We start from the raw sequence: 19,564 nt of genomic DNA on the forward strand, positions 1-19,564 counted from the left end.
ATAATAAAAACACATTGAGTATAGTCTAACACTGGATAAAACACGTAATAAAATTAATTATAAAAGATTATTTAAAAAGATCTAAAATGATTGTTTATGTTTCTGGCAAATCCCCAATGCTGCTGCACAGAATCTAGCCACCTGCGCCGTGATCATTGCCTGCTCATCCTTAAGCAGCCACTGGAAATAAATACTTTTCGAACGACCAGGACACCTATCAATTATGGGGAGGATGTTTTTTTCTGAATAGCTCTGTAGAAGGAACATCGAAGGAGCATGTGTCCAATGGTCTCCACCTCTCCTTAGCCACAGGAGCAGAGTCTTTCAGACAGTGGTGTCTTTTTATATTTGCTGTACAGGATGGCCGATGGAAACGCATGGCACCGTGCAAGCGAGAATGCTTTCCAGTGGTTTACTGACTCCACCTGACTAAGATACCTGGCAGGTATAACCACATATCTAGTAGAGTCTAGAGCCAGAAACAGCAGAAACCTTGCCTCTCAATGTCCTCTACACTTTGATGCAAGATTTGTTTTGCTTGGTCGTAGTTCAATTTGAGAATTGAGGCTGACGAGAAGCCTAGTTTGGCAAGGTTGGACTCGATTTGATCCATGAAGAGGAGCATTTATCTTGTAGAATTAATGGAGCAAGCCCTTACAGAAAGCAATTAAGCCTTAGCCAGATGTTTAAGGAAGTTATACAGATTCTTGCTTCAACTTTTATCAATCCTGTCTCCAGGCGCAGAAGTGCATTTGGGACACAGCGCGGCATCTGGAGAATTGTTCTGATAAATTTGGATTGAACTATTTCCAGTGGTGTAAAACATGAAGCTGAGGGGCCAAGCAAGGTCCCGTAGAGAAGCTGTGCTAGCGACTTGGCCAGAAAGAGCTTAATTGCAGCTGGAACATAGTGTCCTCCCTTTGTGTGGAAAAATTTATGAATGGCATTCATTGATCATTGGCCAGAGGCAGCCGTGTATCCTCCATGTGCTTTTTGTGAACCAGTGGCACGGATGACCACCCCTAGGTACTTAAATGTGGTTACCTGTTCTATTTTGTGGCTATTTAAATACCATGAGTACCATTTTGGCCTTTTTGCAAAAGCCATAACCTTTGTTTTCTCATAATTTATCTCCAGTTTATTGTATTTGCAATACTGGACAAGGACTCTCAAGGCTCTTTTAAGGCCAACTGGAGTCCCGGAGAGAATCACAGCGTCATCTGCATAGATCAGCAAAGCAATGCTTCAGTCACCTATTTTTTGGGGGTGGTAATTTGGATTATTTAACCATTTTACCATATTATTTATGCAAAGCAAGGGGGCCAAAATCCACCCGTTTAACCCCCTTTTGAGTTTCAATGGACTTCGAGAGAGACCCTTGCATATTACACCTCACCTGAGGGATGTTTTGGTATGAAAGGCACGTAAGAGATGAAGGAGTCTGTGATCAATTGAGCCAGCTTCCAGCTTCTCCCATAGCTTAGTCCTTGTAACCATGTCAAAAGCTGCCTTAAGATCTATAAAGGCAGCGTATAATGATACAGATCTATCTGATGCATATTTTTCAATCAAATGATGAAGAACTAAGCACTGATCTATGGCGCCTCTCCCGTCTCTAAACCTGGCTTGTTCTTCGGCAATCAGGTTCTCAAGATCCAGCCACTCCTTTAATTTATCTTGAAGGTGTTTGGCATAGAGTTTGATGATTATATTTAGCAGACTTATTGGTTTGTAGTTGGCAGAGTTGTCTCTCTTTCCCTTTTTATAAATTGGGACCACAATTGCCAAGCCCCAATCCTCTGGGACATGGCCGGTGGAGTCTATATAGGTGAATAGCACTGCCATGACGGGTATCCACCACTCCATATTATTCTTTAGTAATTTGGCCAAAATGAAGTCAGCTCCTGGAGCCTTCCCGATTCTGAGTTGGCCAATGAGGGATTTAATTTCAGACTCTGAAACTGGAGGCCACTCAGGTAAATCCTTCATTATAGACCTTGTACTCTTGCTGGAGGGGTCTTCATACATTCTCAGAAAATGAAGTTCCCAGGTTATAGAAGATATATAACAGTCTAACGGGGTGTAGATTCTTTCAGAGTGGCAAGCTATTAGACACCCAAAGAAGATCTCTTTTTCTTTGCTGCCACAATGAGCTGTTCCTAGGAAGACCTTGTGTCCTGTCTCTTCTTGAATGCAATCAATTGCTTGAATTATTTTTTAAGTATAAGTAACTGTTTAAGAATTGCTTTATTGCCATATCCAGTCTCGCTTTTGTACTCCTTGTATGCCAAGTTAAGCGCTTTCTTGGCTTCTACACAATCCTTATCAAACCATGGTTTGGAGGTGGTACAGGACCTCTTAACTGAGAAATTTCAGTCATGTGCTAATAATGGTTGTAGCTCATAAACTAAACTTTTATATAGTTCTAATAAATCTTGAGTTGGGTTGGCTGATATAAAGGCTGCACGGATTTTTTGAAAATTATCCTTTGTTAGGGCTCTCCTTACCTTCTGATCAAGTTGTTGCATCCATTTGACCCGACATCTTGTTAGGCCGGCTGTAGAGACTGCAGGGATAAAATGGTCCTTGGAGGGTATCTGCCTGATAAAGGGCTTCATGTATATACACAGAGAAAGATGATCACTTTGTAGGTAAGGCAGGACTTCAAAATTTTCTAGATAATGTACTAAGTCCATAGAAGTTAAGATGTAGCCAATGGTGCTAGTTTTGGACCCTGAAACCAGGATAGTCACCAGACCATGAGCCGTTAGATATGAAGAAGTTAAATTTATTTGCCAACTTTGCAAGACAGAGGCCAGCATAGTTAGGTCTACTGTCTTTAGAGAGTCGTATGAGGGGGGTGTTGATTTGCATAGGGACTTCCATGGTGGGTATTGATGTTGTTTCATGAATAATGTATAATGATCTGGTCACAATCTGGCATTAAAGTCTCCCCCTAGTAGGACCCTGGCATTTGAGTGTTCCATGAGTTGTTTATTAACGTAGTGTTCCAACTCCAGACATAAAGCAGTGGTTTCAGCTTTTCTTAGTGAAGGAGGGAGATAAACATTAATTATCAAAAGCAGGACTGAGTCCCACTTGAGGAGAAGGACCATAGCTGAATAGTTTAAAGGGGTAATAAGTGTGGACTCTGCTCTCAAGTTGGTAAAAATAAATATACTCAGCTCTCCTTTCAGTCTCCCTGGGCCCCTGCTTGGCCTTGCTTTCAGCTTATATGAATAATAGTCATTAAGCAGGAGATCATCAATAGTCCAAGTCTCTTGCACCAATATAATATCCTTACCTTTCAAAGGATCAGAGTGATTAAGGCCTCTGGAATGATACCACCCAGCTACATCCATGACATGATGTTTAAAGTATTTTTCTTGCACTGGCCTTCATATAGTCAGTTCAGGTTCTCCATAGGGGCACTTGTTGGAGGATAGTTATAATAATTGTTATTTAATGTATTAGATTGAGTAGTTATTGTCAATGCTCCTTTTAAATCATACAGTCTCTGTGTATAGTTAGCTTGCTCAGGTTCTGGCAATATAGTGTTAAAGTCTATCAACATTTCTTCTGGCACACCCTCAGCAGAATCAGTGACTGTGGGTAACTCTGGATCACTTCTCTGTGTTCTCAAGGTTGATTTAGTTGCCCGTGCTTCAAACTTATCAGTATGAGGTCTGTTGCTGCTAGGATTTAGGAGCAATAGTTCCCTCATAGAGAGACTGAACCAGGAGTGGGCGCAGATTCCCTGAGCGGAAGACACATACTGGAAATATTGAAAAACTGCTCAGGAAGTGCTAAAAAGCATTGAGGGAATTATGGACTGCTTGAAGGATAACAAAATCTGCATACATTGCCTTCTTGCTGGCAGCCACTCTACATGTAATAAATCAATCTGAGTATACTCGCAGTGGAGCAGCTGGCTCAGAGACTGCCTAACAGCTTTTCTATCACTCCAACGTCCTCTATTCCTTCTGTTGTTGTAGATTTGCAAGGTAACCTAGTTTGTCTGTAAACTGAGATTATAATGGTCACCTCTAGAACTATCTGATTGTTGTTTTCTTTGTGGATATTCTTTCCTCTCTCCTTTATAGAAGGGAGAGAGGGGCCTATCCTAGTTTCCATTTATGCATTAGCCATCCCATGTCTATCATTATGTGTTCTCCTGGGTCCTTCTGTAATGTTTGTTTGACTGCTGATAAACTGTGCAAAAGACTCTTTCAAGCAGTCAACCTTATTTGTGACAATTGATAAAAGTTCGTAGATTGAATTTACGGTTTGAGCTGTGAGCAAATATTGTCTGGAAAGGAGATCTGTTTCAATCTCCCTTGCTAAGTTTGTTACTATCCCATCCTGTGCAGGAAAAGTGGGTGCTGGATTCCAGGGAGGGGAGCTATTTTCTGTGAGAGAAACAGAAAGTTCTATATTCCATTCCATGAGTTGCATACAGATGAGTTACTTACTGCAGCAGGCTGTCTATTTGCAGCGAAATCTTCCATTTTTTGCTGCTTCAGTGGCTTGGAAGAACTCTGTGCTGCCGAGTGAACATGCTGTCTCTTTCTCCTTTTCCCCATTCTTGGTAACCCTGGCTTGTAGAGTTGTTAAAATGTAGGTAAAACAATGGTAGCCTCTCCAGTATATACCCTTTATAAAAAATCTTTGACTATTATAAAAACTCAACCAAGGGTTAAAACAGATTTAAAAATGGGTTAAAAATAGGTTAAAATGGGTAGGTTAAAATGCAGTGTTAAAAGGGGTTAAAAAGTTAAAATAAAAATAAAATAAAATAAAATAAAAGATCCATATACAAGTCAAGGCAAGCAACAAAAGAAGTCAGGAGATCCTCAGCAATGCGTACAACGGGCACAATATAGAATGATTAATCAATTTTCAAGGCTACTTAAAACTGAGAATAAGGATATTTGGGTGAAATAGCTGTTTTGTCCTCAATAGCTCAAAGGTCTCCTTATGCACTTTATTACACCTTTATGCTCAAATAGTGTTGTATGTCACCAACTTACTTTGCTGCAAGGGAAACAATTTTTTTAGCAAATTAAGTGAGTTACAATCTCTTAATGCAAAAAGAATAAAAGATTTATAATTTTTTACAGGTTACCTCATATTCCAAAACATTACATTCCATTTCTTATTCTTATAGTCAAAATGTGATTCCAAGACTGATTCCACAAAATTCTGATCACTGCTTCGAAGTAAATTTATGAAATGACACAAAGTTATTTAAAAAAAAAACTAGATTATAAAGTAACAAATAATTTTTATCAATGGATTTCTATCCAGTGGCTTATTTTTTTCTCAAAATGGTAGTCACTTTCATAGATCTCTCTATTAATAGTTAATTTTTAAGTAATACAGACTTTCTTTTTCAATATCATATCTTTTAAGAAGTGAGCAAGAAGTTGATTCAGTTAAAATGCAGCTTGTTTGTATAAGTTGTATAACATATTGTGAAAAAAAGAAAGTTGATTATTTTAACTGTATTTACTACATTTAAATACAATTTCAGTTAGTGCACCAGCCACGGCCCTTCCTGCATCAGAATTCCCTTTTGCTCAGTCACTCGGGTCCTGGAAGTGGTTGCTGGATTAAGTAGGTGATTCCACCTCCCCCTGTACTTCCTACTCTCCATTTGCTCATCTTTCATGTTATTTTACTTCCACTGTTTATTTTTGTTTTATTTGTTTATTGTTTTTTACATTTTTTTTTTTATCATTTTTTGTTTTATTGTTGTAAACTTCCCAGAGAGATGGGTGGCAAATAAGTTTAATAAATAAATAAACAATAAAACATGTTCCCTATCTGAACGAACACATTAATTTATCAAGATATAAACAATAAATGAATGTTTGCATTGTGAACACAGATTACACAAGGATTAGTACTAACACTATAGAATACAAGCACCTTTATGTTTTTATGAAAGAACTAATAGCATGAAGTTTCTGATATATATTATTACATACAGTGTATATAATGTTTATATAGCCATATTATTCTTCAAGTAATATAGTTATTATTTAATTTATTTTATAGTTTACATTAGGTTGATGGCTTTAATAGTAGGTGGAGGGTGGAGTCGGGGTGACTGAATGGAGCTCAGTTTACTGGCTGGATACCCTTCCTGATGCCTACATGGAATTTGCAGCAGGTATTTTTTCTTTGTGTCCTGATAGAGAAACATCTGCCATTGCCTATGATTGAAATCTCAACCTTCCAACTGGGAGGTGAGCATCTTCACCTCTAGGCCACCGCACTGCTCGCTAATATTCTCTTATAATTTGGAATGATCCTTTCTGACTCTAATATCACTGTTAGAAGAATACTATATGCAAAAACTAAAAACTGAAAAGAAAGCATTGCTATTTCACTGTTTGAAAATATACATGAAACTTCTGAGGGATATAGAAAATAAGATTTAATGGTGGAAAGAAAAAGTGGTGTTGACAAATTGGCTGTGCAATTCATTGTTATAAATAAAGAATATCAATCAGGACAGATTTACTTACTTTTCCATTTCCAATGGATTTCTCTCATGCATGGTCCAGCAGTATATCTGTGTTTGTATGAGCTATGTATATATAAGTTAATATTAAGGCACCAACTAAGAATTCCAATGTGCTAAAAGGTTCTGACTTTACTCTCTCATAGAGAAATGTGGAATAGAAAGGAGAAATCATGCACTAATTAAATTAGATGGGAAAACACAGCCATGAGATGGACTGCTACACATGATCCCATTCCACAGCTGTGTTTTATGCAGGTAATAAAACTGTTTGCAACTGATAAAGGTATTTTCTTGACTAAATGCAAAAACTGGCAAAACTTGGAAGCACTCATTAAATAATTAACACTTGCAGTGTACAAACATGCTAAAAGACTACATTTTATCACAAACAAGATTATCACAAACAAGAGGTAAGATTGCTATGTATCAAAGATCTGGTTTTTAAGTTAACATTGCTGGCAAGCAAACATTAATAAATTATTCCTATTCATGCTGCTTTCTCCAAGCAGTTTTAATTTGAAATATTGCCTAGAATACTGTAGCCATTTTTAGTTCACTCAGGAACCAGACTTCATTTAAATATTTTTCAATGTTCAGAATCCCTGTGTCTATCAAAGAATAGATTAAAAGAGTTATGAAGATGACTTTTGTGCAGTTGAAGCTATACCCCTTTTATGAACATAAAAAAGTGTTGAAGATTTAATTGTATAGCTACACAGGTACACCTTGATCTTTTTGATCTTCTGCAAATAGACCTGTTCCAAAACCAATGGATGGTTATAAAGATCCTATACTAAAAATATACATTTAACAAAAAAGAATTTGATTAATAACATTCACTGCATAACTTATTCTTCCATTTGAAAATAAAATTACAATCTTATTTTGCTTCATGGCTTACAATAGTCTATTTCAGAATTCATATAAATGATATGAAGACTAAATCATCTAATCTTTATAAGTAAATACATGTATCAAAAGAATTAAGTGCAGTTAGCAATAATGCACTGTATTTGCATATATTTTCAATTTCATTTTAAATGCATCTCTTAGACCAACATATACAGAATAAAGGCCTCTTATAGTAAATAATTTAGCAATATGGTATGATTCAAGAATTATTGCAGACATTCACCATTAAAATCTTCAAAAGTATAGAACATTCTTCAATTAAATAACTGAGAATACAACATAGACTTGAATAATTGTGGATATCATTCTATGCTTTGTAAAAAAACCAGCAGCATGAATTTTCTCTTTCAATGCTATTGTCATCACATCTGCATTCTTTAAGGTAAACAATGCCTTAAAGTTCTTTGAAGGACTGCATTTGTCGGAACCATGACAGCTATAGTAGGAACTGAATATGAGCTTTTCTGAAATATTTTTGCAAATCTTATCTGCATTTTTATAAGACTCATTAACTTACTTTAGATGAGGAAGAATCACATTCTTGACAAATCCACCCATAGCCAGTTTGCTTTGGAGATTTTTTCAAGGGAGGATCCAAACAACCAAAATGATAGCATAATCTGCATTCATCACATCTGCATTAGAAATGAAATGCTTATTTTATGCTCTAGAGAATCAACAGAAATAAATTATGAACTCTGAAGAAATCTTACAATATTAGTATATATATATATATATATATATATATATATATATATATATATATATATATATATATATTTGTTTGTTTTCTGAGGTTTTCGCGGGTGCCTGTATGTGGATCCTTGGTTTTTCGGGTTTTTCCCCGCGTAGAACTAAAGGTGTAGGCGCCTACACCTTTAGTTCTACACGGGGAAAAACCCGAAAAACCAAGGATCCATATATATATATATATATATATATATATATATATATATATATATATATATATATATATATATATATATATATATATATATATATATAATTTTATGGTGAAGATAAAGGTTCCCCCGCACAGGCGTGCTAGTTGTTTCCAACTCTAGGGGCCGGTGCTCATCTCCGTTTCAAAGCCGAAGAGCCAGTGCTTGTCCAAGGATGTCTCCATGGTCATGTGGCCGGCATGACTAGACACAAAAGGTGCATGGAACGCTGTTACCTTCCTACCATAGTGGTCCCTATTTTTCTACTTGCATTTTTACGTGCTTTCGAACTGCTAGATTGGCAGAAGCTGGGACGAGTAACAGGCGCTCACTCTTTTATGGTACTACTCCAAAAAAGTGGTGTTATGGAAACCTTTTGGGAAAGTGTACATTTGATGTTTGATAACACCACTTTTTTTGGAGTAGTACCATAAAATTATATATCAATGAAAAGATAATTTAATCAAGAATGTAATGCAATAATTTTTATGAAGGACTTGCTATTAGAATAGCAGTTATAAAGAAGAAAAGTGAAACATGTAGAAAAAAATGAGATATACAAAAATTATCACCATGTCAATTAATACTTAGTTGGATAACCTTTAGCGTGAATTACGGCCTTACAATGTCTTCCCATGGAGTGAACCAAGTCCTTTAGTTCTGCCGCTGTTATAATGTGAAACCAATATTGAATGATTGCTTCTATTAACTGGGTTTTATTGCTGGGTCGCTTCTGACTAACAAGTTTCTTTAGTCAGCTCCATAGATTTTCAATTGAGTTAAGGTCTTGACTATTCCCAAGCCATTCTAGCAGTCGAATATGATTATCTTGAAACCAGTTTTTGCACACAGCAGCAACATTACATGGAGCTGAATCCTGTTGAAATATACATGCTTCATTGTCTTGGAAAAGATCATGTGCGGAAGGCTTCAGTTTGAGCTCAAGTATTTCATTAATGTATTTTTGGCCATTTATATTCCCATTAATCACACAAATTCTGCCCACTCCTTTTGATGTCATACAATCCCAGATCATAACACTGACTGGATGTTTCATGGTACATGTAATGCAATCAGGATGCAAATCTTCTCCGATTCTTCTCCTTACGTATTTTATGCCATCACTACCAAACAGGGAGATCTTGGTTTCATCACTCCAAATAACACTGTCCCATTGTTCCTCTGTCTAGGTAACATGGGTTTTAGCCCAGTTTAGTCTTTTCGATCTTTGTTTGACAGATAAAAGTGGCTTTTTTCATGGAATTCTAGATTTTAGGCCAAATTCCTGCAGTCTGCACCGAACAGTCCTTGCACTCAACTTCACACTGCATTGGGTCATTTCATCTTGTATACACCCAAATGATTTTCTTCTGTCACGTAGGCACAGTCTCTTTTCTTCTATCATCACTTGCTATTGTGCACCTTTTCCTGCATTTATCAGTGTCGTTTTGTAGTGACTGAGTCTCTTTATACCTCTTCAAAAACATTGGTTAACTTTGCCACCTTTGGTTAAGTTTCCACCAATTTTTCTTCTAATTTGTTTATAACTTTAGCCTTGTTCATTTAATAATACTATTTTACATCACTTTCTGGGTGACCAGTCAACTGCACCATTACTTTAATTTTATTACGTTTTACAAGCTCACTAAATGAAAGAAAAAAAAATCCAACCAACTTGATAGCGATCACATAACACACTGACATATGTCCTCCTCTCAGCTTCAATACATGACATAAATAACTGAATCCTACTGTGATTTGATTGGCTCATTGCCAAAACAAGATGACATCTGATTGGCGCTCTAAACACTCATGTTCATTCGCTATAATAAGATGAAAGAAAGCTACCTGATATCAACCTGTGCTTCCTTTTTCTGGTTATTTGGCTATAACTTTTCATAGAATACAGATAATTGAACAAACTTTGTTACATTACATTCTTGATTAAATTACCTTTCCATTGATATATAATTTTATGGTACTACTCCAAAAAAGTGGTGTTATTAGCCATCAAACCTCAAATGTATTTTTCCCAAAAACGTTTCCACAATTTTGGCCACTACTGTAATTACATACTACTCTTCTGTATGTTAACAATATATCCAACCAATGATAGAGATTCATATGGACACTAGCACCTCTAGAACTCCTGATCTGATAGCTAACTTATCAGAGAATATTTATGTATTAGTATTACAATAACAATTTTTGCTAACATCTCAACTACATTGTAGAGTATTCTTTCTTTTGAAATTTGATGGAGAAACATAAGAATAAAAGTTATGGATTTATTTTACTATTTTTAAAATAATCTGTAGCCCTGATTGCTTTGTTGTGGGTGGCTGAAATTTTCCAATTTTCATGAACTCTGATTGGCCAGAAAAAGGAATAAATAAATAAATAACAATTTTACCACTACAAAGATGCTTAATCCTGAGCTGTCATCAAGGAAATCTTTGAAAGTTCCATACAGAAAATCATTTATACCACAAAGTGGGTAGGGACTAAAGATATAAATTATATAAAAGATATTAAGAAAGAACAAGAGACACAATTAGGTGTAGAAAATTAACAACCGATTGTGACAACTCCACAAATACTGGACAATGCAAATAACTTAACTGTAATTGGAATATAAATATGACACCAGCTTTTATTATGATGATAATTTGGATATAACTCTCTTCGCGCAGTTGAAACAAGTGTGCCAAATAAATTCACAATTTTTAAGAGGTCAGGTATGATATTTTTTCTACATGGATACCAACAAGGTTGAGAATCTTTTGAGAAAAAAAGATACGATAGACATAGCAGTGAAGATCTTATTCTACGAGGAAGTGCCCCATGATAATCTACAACTTTTAACAGAACAACTTTGGGACTCTTTTTCATGGATATCAACAATGCTGAGAATTTCTTGAAGAAAAGAAATTTGATAGACACTTCTGAGAAGAAAAAGACTTTATTCTATAAAGATAGGCTGGAGGGAGTGACTTAAATTTAATGATTTAATTAGGATGAATTTTTATTAGTTTGATATATGTATTGAAAGAAAGCTCTAAAGTAGTTTTGTATTTATAAAATGAGTTTATATATGCATGTTTCTGTCCTTTTATGTAATGTTGAATAACTCCCAAAGTTTGTAAAATATTATTGATCAAATTTGAAAATAAAAGAAGAAAATATTTTACTCCATGAAGATAAACTTGAGGGAAAGATTTAAAACAAATGGGCAAATTGGAGTTAAGTTAGGTATCATTGAATTTATTCTAATTAATTCATTTCATATATCAATATATATTATATATTGGTGTGAGATATATATATATATATATATATATATATATATATATATATATATATATATATATATATGAATGAAAGCTTTAATGTACTTTTGTGTTTGGCAATCTGGGTTTAAAATGGTTTTTTCCTTTATATATAATATTTGAGTAATTTTTTAAATTATTATTTTAAAATTATTTTAAAACTTTAAAACTAAGTGTTTTTTTCCATTTAGGGTTAAAAAATTGAAATGATATATTTCTTTTAATATAAATAATTCTTTTAAAATAAATTTTGAGAGTTTATAAAGATTAATGAGTAAATAGAAGCATATACTATTCCCCCCAACAAGGGGAAATAGACATAGTCAAATTGACTCTTTTATCCAAAGAAGAGAATATATTTAATTTTGTTTCTATTTGGAAATTGCTTCCGGATTTTGTCATTGCAATTAAAAAAATTGAAACTTTGATTTGATTTTTTTTGTTTTTTTGCTGATTAGATAGGTTTGTTGCTATAGAATGACTAGTATATACTGTTGTGTAAAAGTAAAAAGTTGAGGTTGTAATGTTATCTTCTACTGTGCTAAAGAGTCGGTGCCTTTTTCTTTCTTTACATCATATTTTCTTTTTTTCTTTTCCCCTCTTCCCTCCTAGTTTTCTATTACTTTTTAAAATTTCTCTTGGATAAACTACGTAATAAAAATACATTTTTTTTAAAAAAACATAATCAGCCTTGTTGTGCAGATAATATTATGAAGAATCAATGCACTGTTTAATTAGGTAGGTGGATTTATCTTAGAATATCAGAGGTTTTTGGCTACTTATAAAACTGTGATGCACTGTAATACTCCAGTTTTGACAGCTCTAGCCTCTGGCCCATCTGAGCCAAGATTTTCTTTTCCCAGCTAGAATTAGCACATCCAATTACTATTTTCTTTAGTAGTCCCTTTGATGAAAGAAGTTTCTGGGTTCTAAACTGAGAAGACTTATTCTTTATACTTTAGTGTGAAGTGGACTGCTTTTGAGAAGTATTTGAGGCTGAGTATGATTTCACTCCAAGCTTCACATAGACATACATGGAATGTGTAGTTTAATAAATTCTATTTCTGTTTCATAAATTTAAGTTAGGTATCATTGAATTTATTCTAATTAATTCATTTCATATATCAATATATATTATAATGTGGTGTCTGTAATTAATTTTAAACCTAGAAAAGAATGAAAGTAGGAAGGGAGAAACATACAATCTACTCTGCCCATTAGACAGCTTTATGTTCTGGGCAAGCATTTTTTAGATATTTCCTGATGACTAGTTTATAAGAACAGACAGAAGCTACTTTGCTTCACTGACCTACAAAACTTGTGCAAGACAGAAAGAAGTCTTCCACACAAAAAATAGGGAATCATGCAGATATAACTCCTTGAATTGTGTCATTCTCCAGGGATCATTCAGTATTGAAAGTTCAATTGAAAGTAATGCTCAACATTTCAAAACTCTACCAGAAAATATACTATTAAAGAAAGCACTCAATCTCAATCCTTACTACAGACTTATTTTATTATCCACTTGACAGAGTTCAAACACACCACAGGATAAAGATAATGTCTTTTGCGGGTGAGGGTTTGTTCTCCAAGCTTTGGGCTGGTTCCTGAACATTTTGTTACCAGGCTTAGGTAATATCTTCAGCATCTTCAGAAACCAACCAACAAGCTCTGAGAACAGATCTTCATCATCATCCTACACCCGAGATACAGATATTCGTCACTATTGCAAACTATGTCTTATGTCCTTAAAAAAGGGTGAACAAAGACTTACTGTACTGCAGTCAAGCACATTTGGAAGACTTACTCTACAGTATGTTAAAAAATGGCTGTGACAGAAATCATTTTGCTACCAAGTCTTTTTTTTTCCAAAAGAAAAAATATAGCTATAGTGGGGAAAGATTTTCAATCAAATGGGTTATTCAGATTGATATATCTTCAGAGGCAAAAACTGGTTTACTGCTGCTAATGGTTGTATTTATTTAACTGGTCACAAAGAGACAATAGGATTCTAAAAAATAATAATAAGTTTGCATAATTATAGATGGATGCTCATTAGAACCCCAAAGTATGACAAATCATATATAAGGTCATGAATAAAACAAGGTACAATAATACTCTTCCCAATTTCTCTCTGACATTTTTTAGAAGGTGAATATCTAATCATCAAGCACCCACAGCTTCTCAAATACAGCCCCTATTGTGTAAACTAAAATAGGAATGTGCTATTAGCTCTCAAAGAAAATCTGTATTTATAGTAGTATGAGATGATACTTACAGTTTTAAAAAGATATATTCTTCTATCATTTAATAATGCTATGTTTATGCATTTGCTTCCTTCTTATATATTTACAAGATTTTGGAAATATGCATACGTCTATATTTTACAAAACATGGGGGGGGGTTGCTCACTTTCTCATGCATAAATATTTACAGATACTTTTCTGCAGAGAGTTAATGATTAGGATAATATGTGTGTTGCTATAATTAGCCATGCTAGCATCACAAAGTGAAGTTACATCATTATTACAGAGTAATGTATATCAGAAAATGAAAGCCACTGTATACACTACAACTGGATAATACAAGTCTGGCATACAATGTGTCTGTGATATTTTTTAAAAAAGTGCTTATTTATCAAATTATGCTGTAGGCTTTAAGTATAAAAAGATGTGTGTTTAACTTAATTTAGTAAAATGACTGATTAACAGGTAAAAGATGATGCCTTTTAAAAATATGGTAAGAGGATTAAAAAAACCCTAAAGGACTGCTGGATAATAATTCAATGATTACAGAAATTATGAATTCTGTAGGCAGATTCAAAATGCCTAGCCAGTCATTCCCTCTCTAGGCCAAGTTATGTTTCTTTTTTTAAATAAGAAATAAGGAAAGCCAGCAAACAAAATGTCACCATTAAATCATTTGGCATCATTTTCTGTCAAAAATGTAATGGAAAAGGCACACATCATAGAAAAGGTTACTGCTCTTCCAGAACATCTTTTCACTTGGTTCAGGGCTCATTCCTTTCCACTACAATATAGACTCAACTTGCTCTCTGCAGGCTTAATGTGGCAGATGAAGGATGATGGCATTTCCAGCAGACCACAGTGTAGTGATTTTAGTGGTTATCTGAGTGAAACTGATGCTATGATTTAGAATAACTGCTCTGTTTATGTGCAGTGGTAAAAGTCACTTACTACACAGTCTTGCAACATCAATTCATTGCTTCTATTATATATTCCTTTAGCAGCTTTATTGCAGACAACTTTCAGTGGAAATTAAAGAAGTTGCCTACAATGCTTTCCAGCTCTGGAAGAAGAATTTTTTATAAATTTGGGACAAGAAATCAAAAATAAATGCTTCACAAGAATGATATTAATTTTGTTTTAGTTAAAATATTCATAATTGTGAACCACCATTATACCGTAGTAGAGTATTACAATTATAAAGGTAAAGTAAAGGTAAAGGTTCCCTCGCACATGCATGCTAGTCGTTTCCAACTCTAGGGGCTGGTGCTCATCTCCGTTTCAAAGCCGAAGAGCCAGCGCTTGTCTGAGGACGTCTCCATGGTCATGTGGCCAGCATGACTAGACGCCAAAGGCATACAGAATGCTGTTACCTTCCCACTGTAGTGGTCCCTATTTTTCTACTTGCATTTTTACTTTTTTTTGAACTGCTAGGTTGGCAGAAGCTGGGACTAGTAACTGGCGCTCACTCTGCTACGTGGCACTCGGGATTCGACACGCCAAACTGCCGACCTTCTGATCGACAAACTCAGCATCCTAGTATTTGGAAATTTCATTTTTAAAATTCAATTCTTATATGACTTGCACTAAGAATTCATTTTGTTTAATTTATATTTAAATTGAACATTGCATAAAACACCGTATTTCCCCTCTCTTTTAAATCATACAATCTAAGATTGACCACACCATTACTAAGGATAAAGTTAAATCTACCTCTTCATATTACCTATCCTATCAATTTTGAACTCTTACAATTTATTATTTATTTCATATTATGATATTTAAACTGTATGTGCTTTTAATGTATTGTATTTATGATGATAAGCAAAATAATTCACTCTTACATGATGACTTATTTATAATTATAATTTATAATTATAATTATAAAAGAGTACTATATAAATGGATAAAATTTCCAGATTCTATGAATACTCAAACATCTATCAATATAACCAATAGATTAAAAAATTTCCACGTTAACGTATTGACTTCATGCATATGAGATGGATGGCCTATAAATTTACTAAATAAACAAACACATAATAAATAAATGGACACCTACAATGAATAAAAATATATTCTACCTTTTGATATGCTTCAAATGTCATTCTCTCTTCCTCACATGAGGAATTAAAAAATTCTAAAATAATTTTTCAAGTTGAAGTATGCCAATATTATAATTTTGTTATTAGTTTACAGCAATTTTTATTTGCAAAAAGAAATTATATTCTGCATCATTTAATTTCTGAAATGTGGAGGTCACAAACTCAAAATAAAGTTTTTTAGATACAAATTCTACAGATGGAAATTCCTATTGTTTTTTTTTAAGTTAATATGCCTGGCAAAATAAAATTAATCAAGCAAAAAGAAGGGGAAAATAAGTGGCAGGGATGCCTCTCAGTGTTAATGTAATATTCCACATTTAATAATAATAATGAAAAAAGACTTCAAATACCAAAATGATTCATATGTATTTGCAGTAATTCTTACATGGCTATGAAAATAAATGATCTGTATTTTACAGAACAGTTATCTTAAACAAAACTATTCATTTAGAATATCTCTAACATTCTGATATTGTTCTGTACATTTTCACGTTTTTAATAAATAAATAAAAATTTCATAAAATTCTATGATGAGAATCTAAGAATCAGTTAACTATTTAAGTTGATGCAGTGGCTCTCTAGATATGTTTCTCAAACAATAACCTGTCTATTCTTGCTTTTCTACTTGGCAACAATTCATTTTTGAAAATGAGAAATCTTAGAAAAAAGTAGTTTCCATACTTGGCAGATTCCAGTATGATATGTACATATTTCTATATTTCTATAAAGGCAGAGCAATTCCTGATGAATGAGGAAGACATATTCCACTTCTCACACTTCCTTATACATTAGGCATATATTGCTGGGTATCTTCCCATATAAACAATATTTCTAGTAAATATATTGACCAACTATATAGTTGGTCAAAGGTCGGTTTTCAAAGTTATAAAAAACTGAAATAACATTATGGAAATAAACAAATGGAAATTTATCCATCATCAATTAAGGGAATCAGCCCCCTTCTGGTACATCCTAAAATGTTTAGGAAAAGAAATAGAAATATAAAGTCTCAATATGAAAATTAGTTCTCTTGCTAGAATTGTTTGTACTATTACTCTTTCTTCTTAATAAATCTTGCTAAATAGAATTTTGTGAATTCATGCATAAAAAGGTTACTTTCTTTTCAGGCAGCTGCCAAGGGACTACCAATCCTAATTGAAAAATAAATAAATTACAGAGCAGAAAGCATAATATAAGAGTTTGCACTGAATTTACAGCTGTTATCACACAATACTTTTTTTTTAAAAAAAAGGTATCAGCATTCAGATTATAAAAGTCATATCCAAATTTTTGGAAATAAACACTACCAGCAATTTTAATAGCACTGTTAATTTTTCAAATCAACTAGGGTAGTGAAAAGCCCTGCAACTGATCATATACACTATCTTAACTAAAGCCTTTCCCTGAAGCAGAAGATTACTTCATTCTATATTTCTAGTCACTTTTCAAAGATGGAGCTGAAGATGTTCTATGATCCTTTAAAAAAAACCAGCAGTATTTCTTTAACAGAAACAGTATCCTATTGATAAAAGAATTGAAAACAGTCTTGACTACTGGACAAAAGAAATAATACTTGGAATCATCTGCCAAAAATATTCCTATAATGCCATACAATAGATAAATGTGTTTACTTTAACTAGCAATTATGTTTAAAGGCCACTGTAAATTAAAATCTGTGAATGAAGTTGTTCACAGATAAAATAAAATCATGTATACATTTTAAATAACCTGGAATAAAGGTCTTATCTCAAATAAAAAGCCAAAAAGATAAGATAGATTTATATGTTGTACCAAAACTATCAATATAAAACAAGATGCAACATAAAACACTGGAAGGCAGTTTACACTGGCATGAACATTGAAGCTTTAACATCTAAAAAGTGTATACAAAAGCAGTAACACACTAAACACAATTTGCAGTTATTACCACCTTAAAGGTTTGTAAAAATGCTATTTTCTTGTAAACCATGCTAAGACTCTTGGAGACAGTGCACAAAACAAAAATGGAGTTTTCTAGAACCACACTGCTATTATCAAGGCAATTACAGTAAATTATCCCACAATAGAGCAGATAGATATACACAGAAAATCATACTTTCAAAGAAGGAAGGGGCAAAAGGACAGTCATATAGTAGCAGCTCCTACTATTAACATGTTATGTGATGTGCAAGGCATTAAAAAATAAAAAAAATAGCTGGACCTTGTGTTACTTTCTAAAGGCCTTAAGAAAATGAAATTAAGAATATATTTTGTTGTCCACAAATATTCAGGTATATGAGAAATTTTGCCTCTGAAATACAATGTTTCATTTTTCCTAGTTTGTCCCCTGAACCATCAATATTCAATATGAGCATGGTTCCAATTAAACATTCATTATATTGAGGCAAATGTGAGGTAAAATGTCATTCTGAATTATTTGAAATGCTGAATTATCATAAACATTATCGGAGAAGGGTGGGATATAAATGGAATTAAAAAAAAATTAAAAAAATGCCATTGGGCTTTATGTAGCTCATTGGAATTAATTTGTTCTTTATTCTCTTTTTCACACTTATTTGTTAGACACTAGTAGCTTTAGATTTTTTTATACATATTCCTTTGTTTACCAGTATCTAGAATATTCCTAAATGTTTTATTTTTTAAAAAAAAAACCTAATGGAATTAAGACTATTTATTTATATAATGATCTTACCCTAGGATTTTTAAAACGTTGCACTATCCAATGAAGTAAAAAAAAAATGGGTTTGATTTATTTCAGTTCTCAACTAAAGCCATGTCTTGAATCATTCCATTTTTGAAACTGACAATAAGTTACATAACTAAAGTTGGAATTAAGAAATATCAACTATAAATCATTAGTTGATCATCATATTTTTAATCTGAATCATGAAATCTATTTATAGATGAATGCAAATGGCTTTTACAATTCTGTAAAACTGGGGAAAAGGTAATTAGAGGAACAAGTTTTATTTTTTATTTACTTAATTTACTATATATCCTGTTTTTATTATTTTTTTTGTAAATTACTCATTGAACATACAGTATCTAACTCCTTCCTCTTCCGATTTTCCACACAACAATGAACCTATGAGATCAATTGGGCTGAGAACAGTCTCTGACTCAAAAGCACCCAGACACTTTTTCATGGCAGAAATAAGACTAGAACTCACAGACTCCTGTTTTCTAGTCTTGGAATAAAAATATTTCTGTTTGTGGACATCAGTATAACTTTTAGACAAGTGAAACTAACTTCATACATAAGTTTGTGACAGAAAATTAAAAAAAACAGATCCTATATCACACAGATGACTGGCTTTTTATCTTTTATGTTCTGTTAAAAGACATAGTAATTCACCCTGACAGAGAATTAATTCTACATCTGAAACTGACAGATAAACATAGAGATCCATTACATTTAAATCCACAGAGAAAACATGTGGCAAGTCAATTAGTGGATATAAGTGGATCAAATAATTGTTTCTGAGGTATGCATTCCCCT

The 19,564-nt window shown here is 33.5% G+C and overlaps 1 protein-coding gene across 8 annotated transcripts in view; it reads right to left on the reverse strand.

The window, feature by feature from the left end:
- PHF14 (PHD finger protein 14) overlaps positions 1-19,564 on the reverse strand; it is a 155,275-nt gene that overhangs the window by 64,652 nt on the left and 71,059 nt on the right. For 4 of the 8 annotated variants that reach the window (XR_014494245.1, XM_083377967.1, XM_083377966.1 and 1 more), the window contains exon 17: positions 7,962-8,079. Coding sequence is in view for 4 of the 8 variants with exons in the window: in XM_083377967.1 (XP_083234093.1) it covers positions 7,962-8,079 (118 nt within the window). In the remaining 4 variants the exon portion in view is untranslated. Of the gene's footprint in view, positions 1-4,472; positions 4,654-5,125; positions 5,210-6,533; positions 6,596-7,961; positions 8,080-19,564 lie in introns of all 8 variants that reach the window. The other 4 variants (XR_014494244.1, XR_014494246.1, XR_014494247.1 and 1 more) reach the window with 2 other exon arrangements.

Source organism: Vipera ursinii, assembly GCF_947247035.1.
Source record: "Vipera ursinii genome assembly, chromosome: Z".
Taxonomy (NCBI): domain Eukaryota; kingdom Metazoa; phylum Chordata; class Lepidosauria; order Squamata; family Viperidae; genus Vipera; species Vipera ursinii.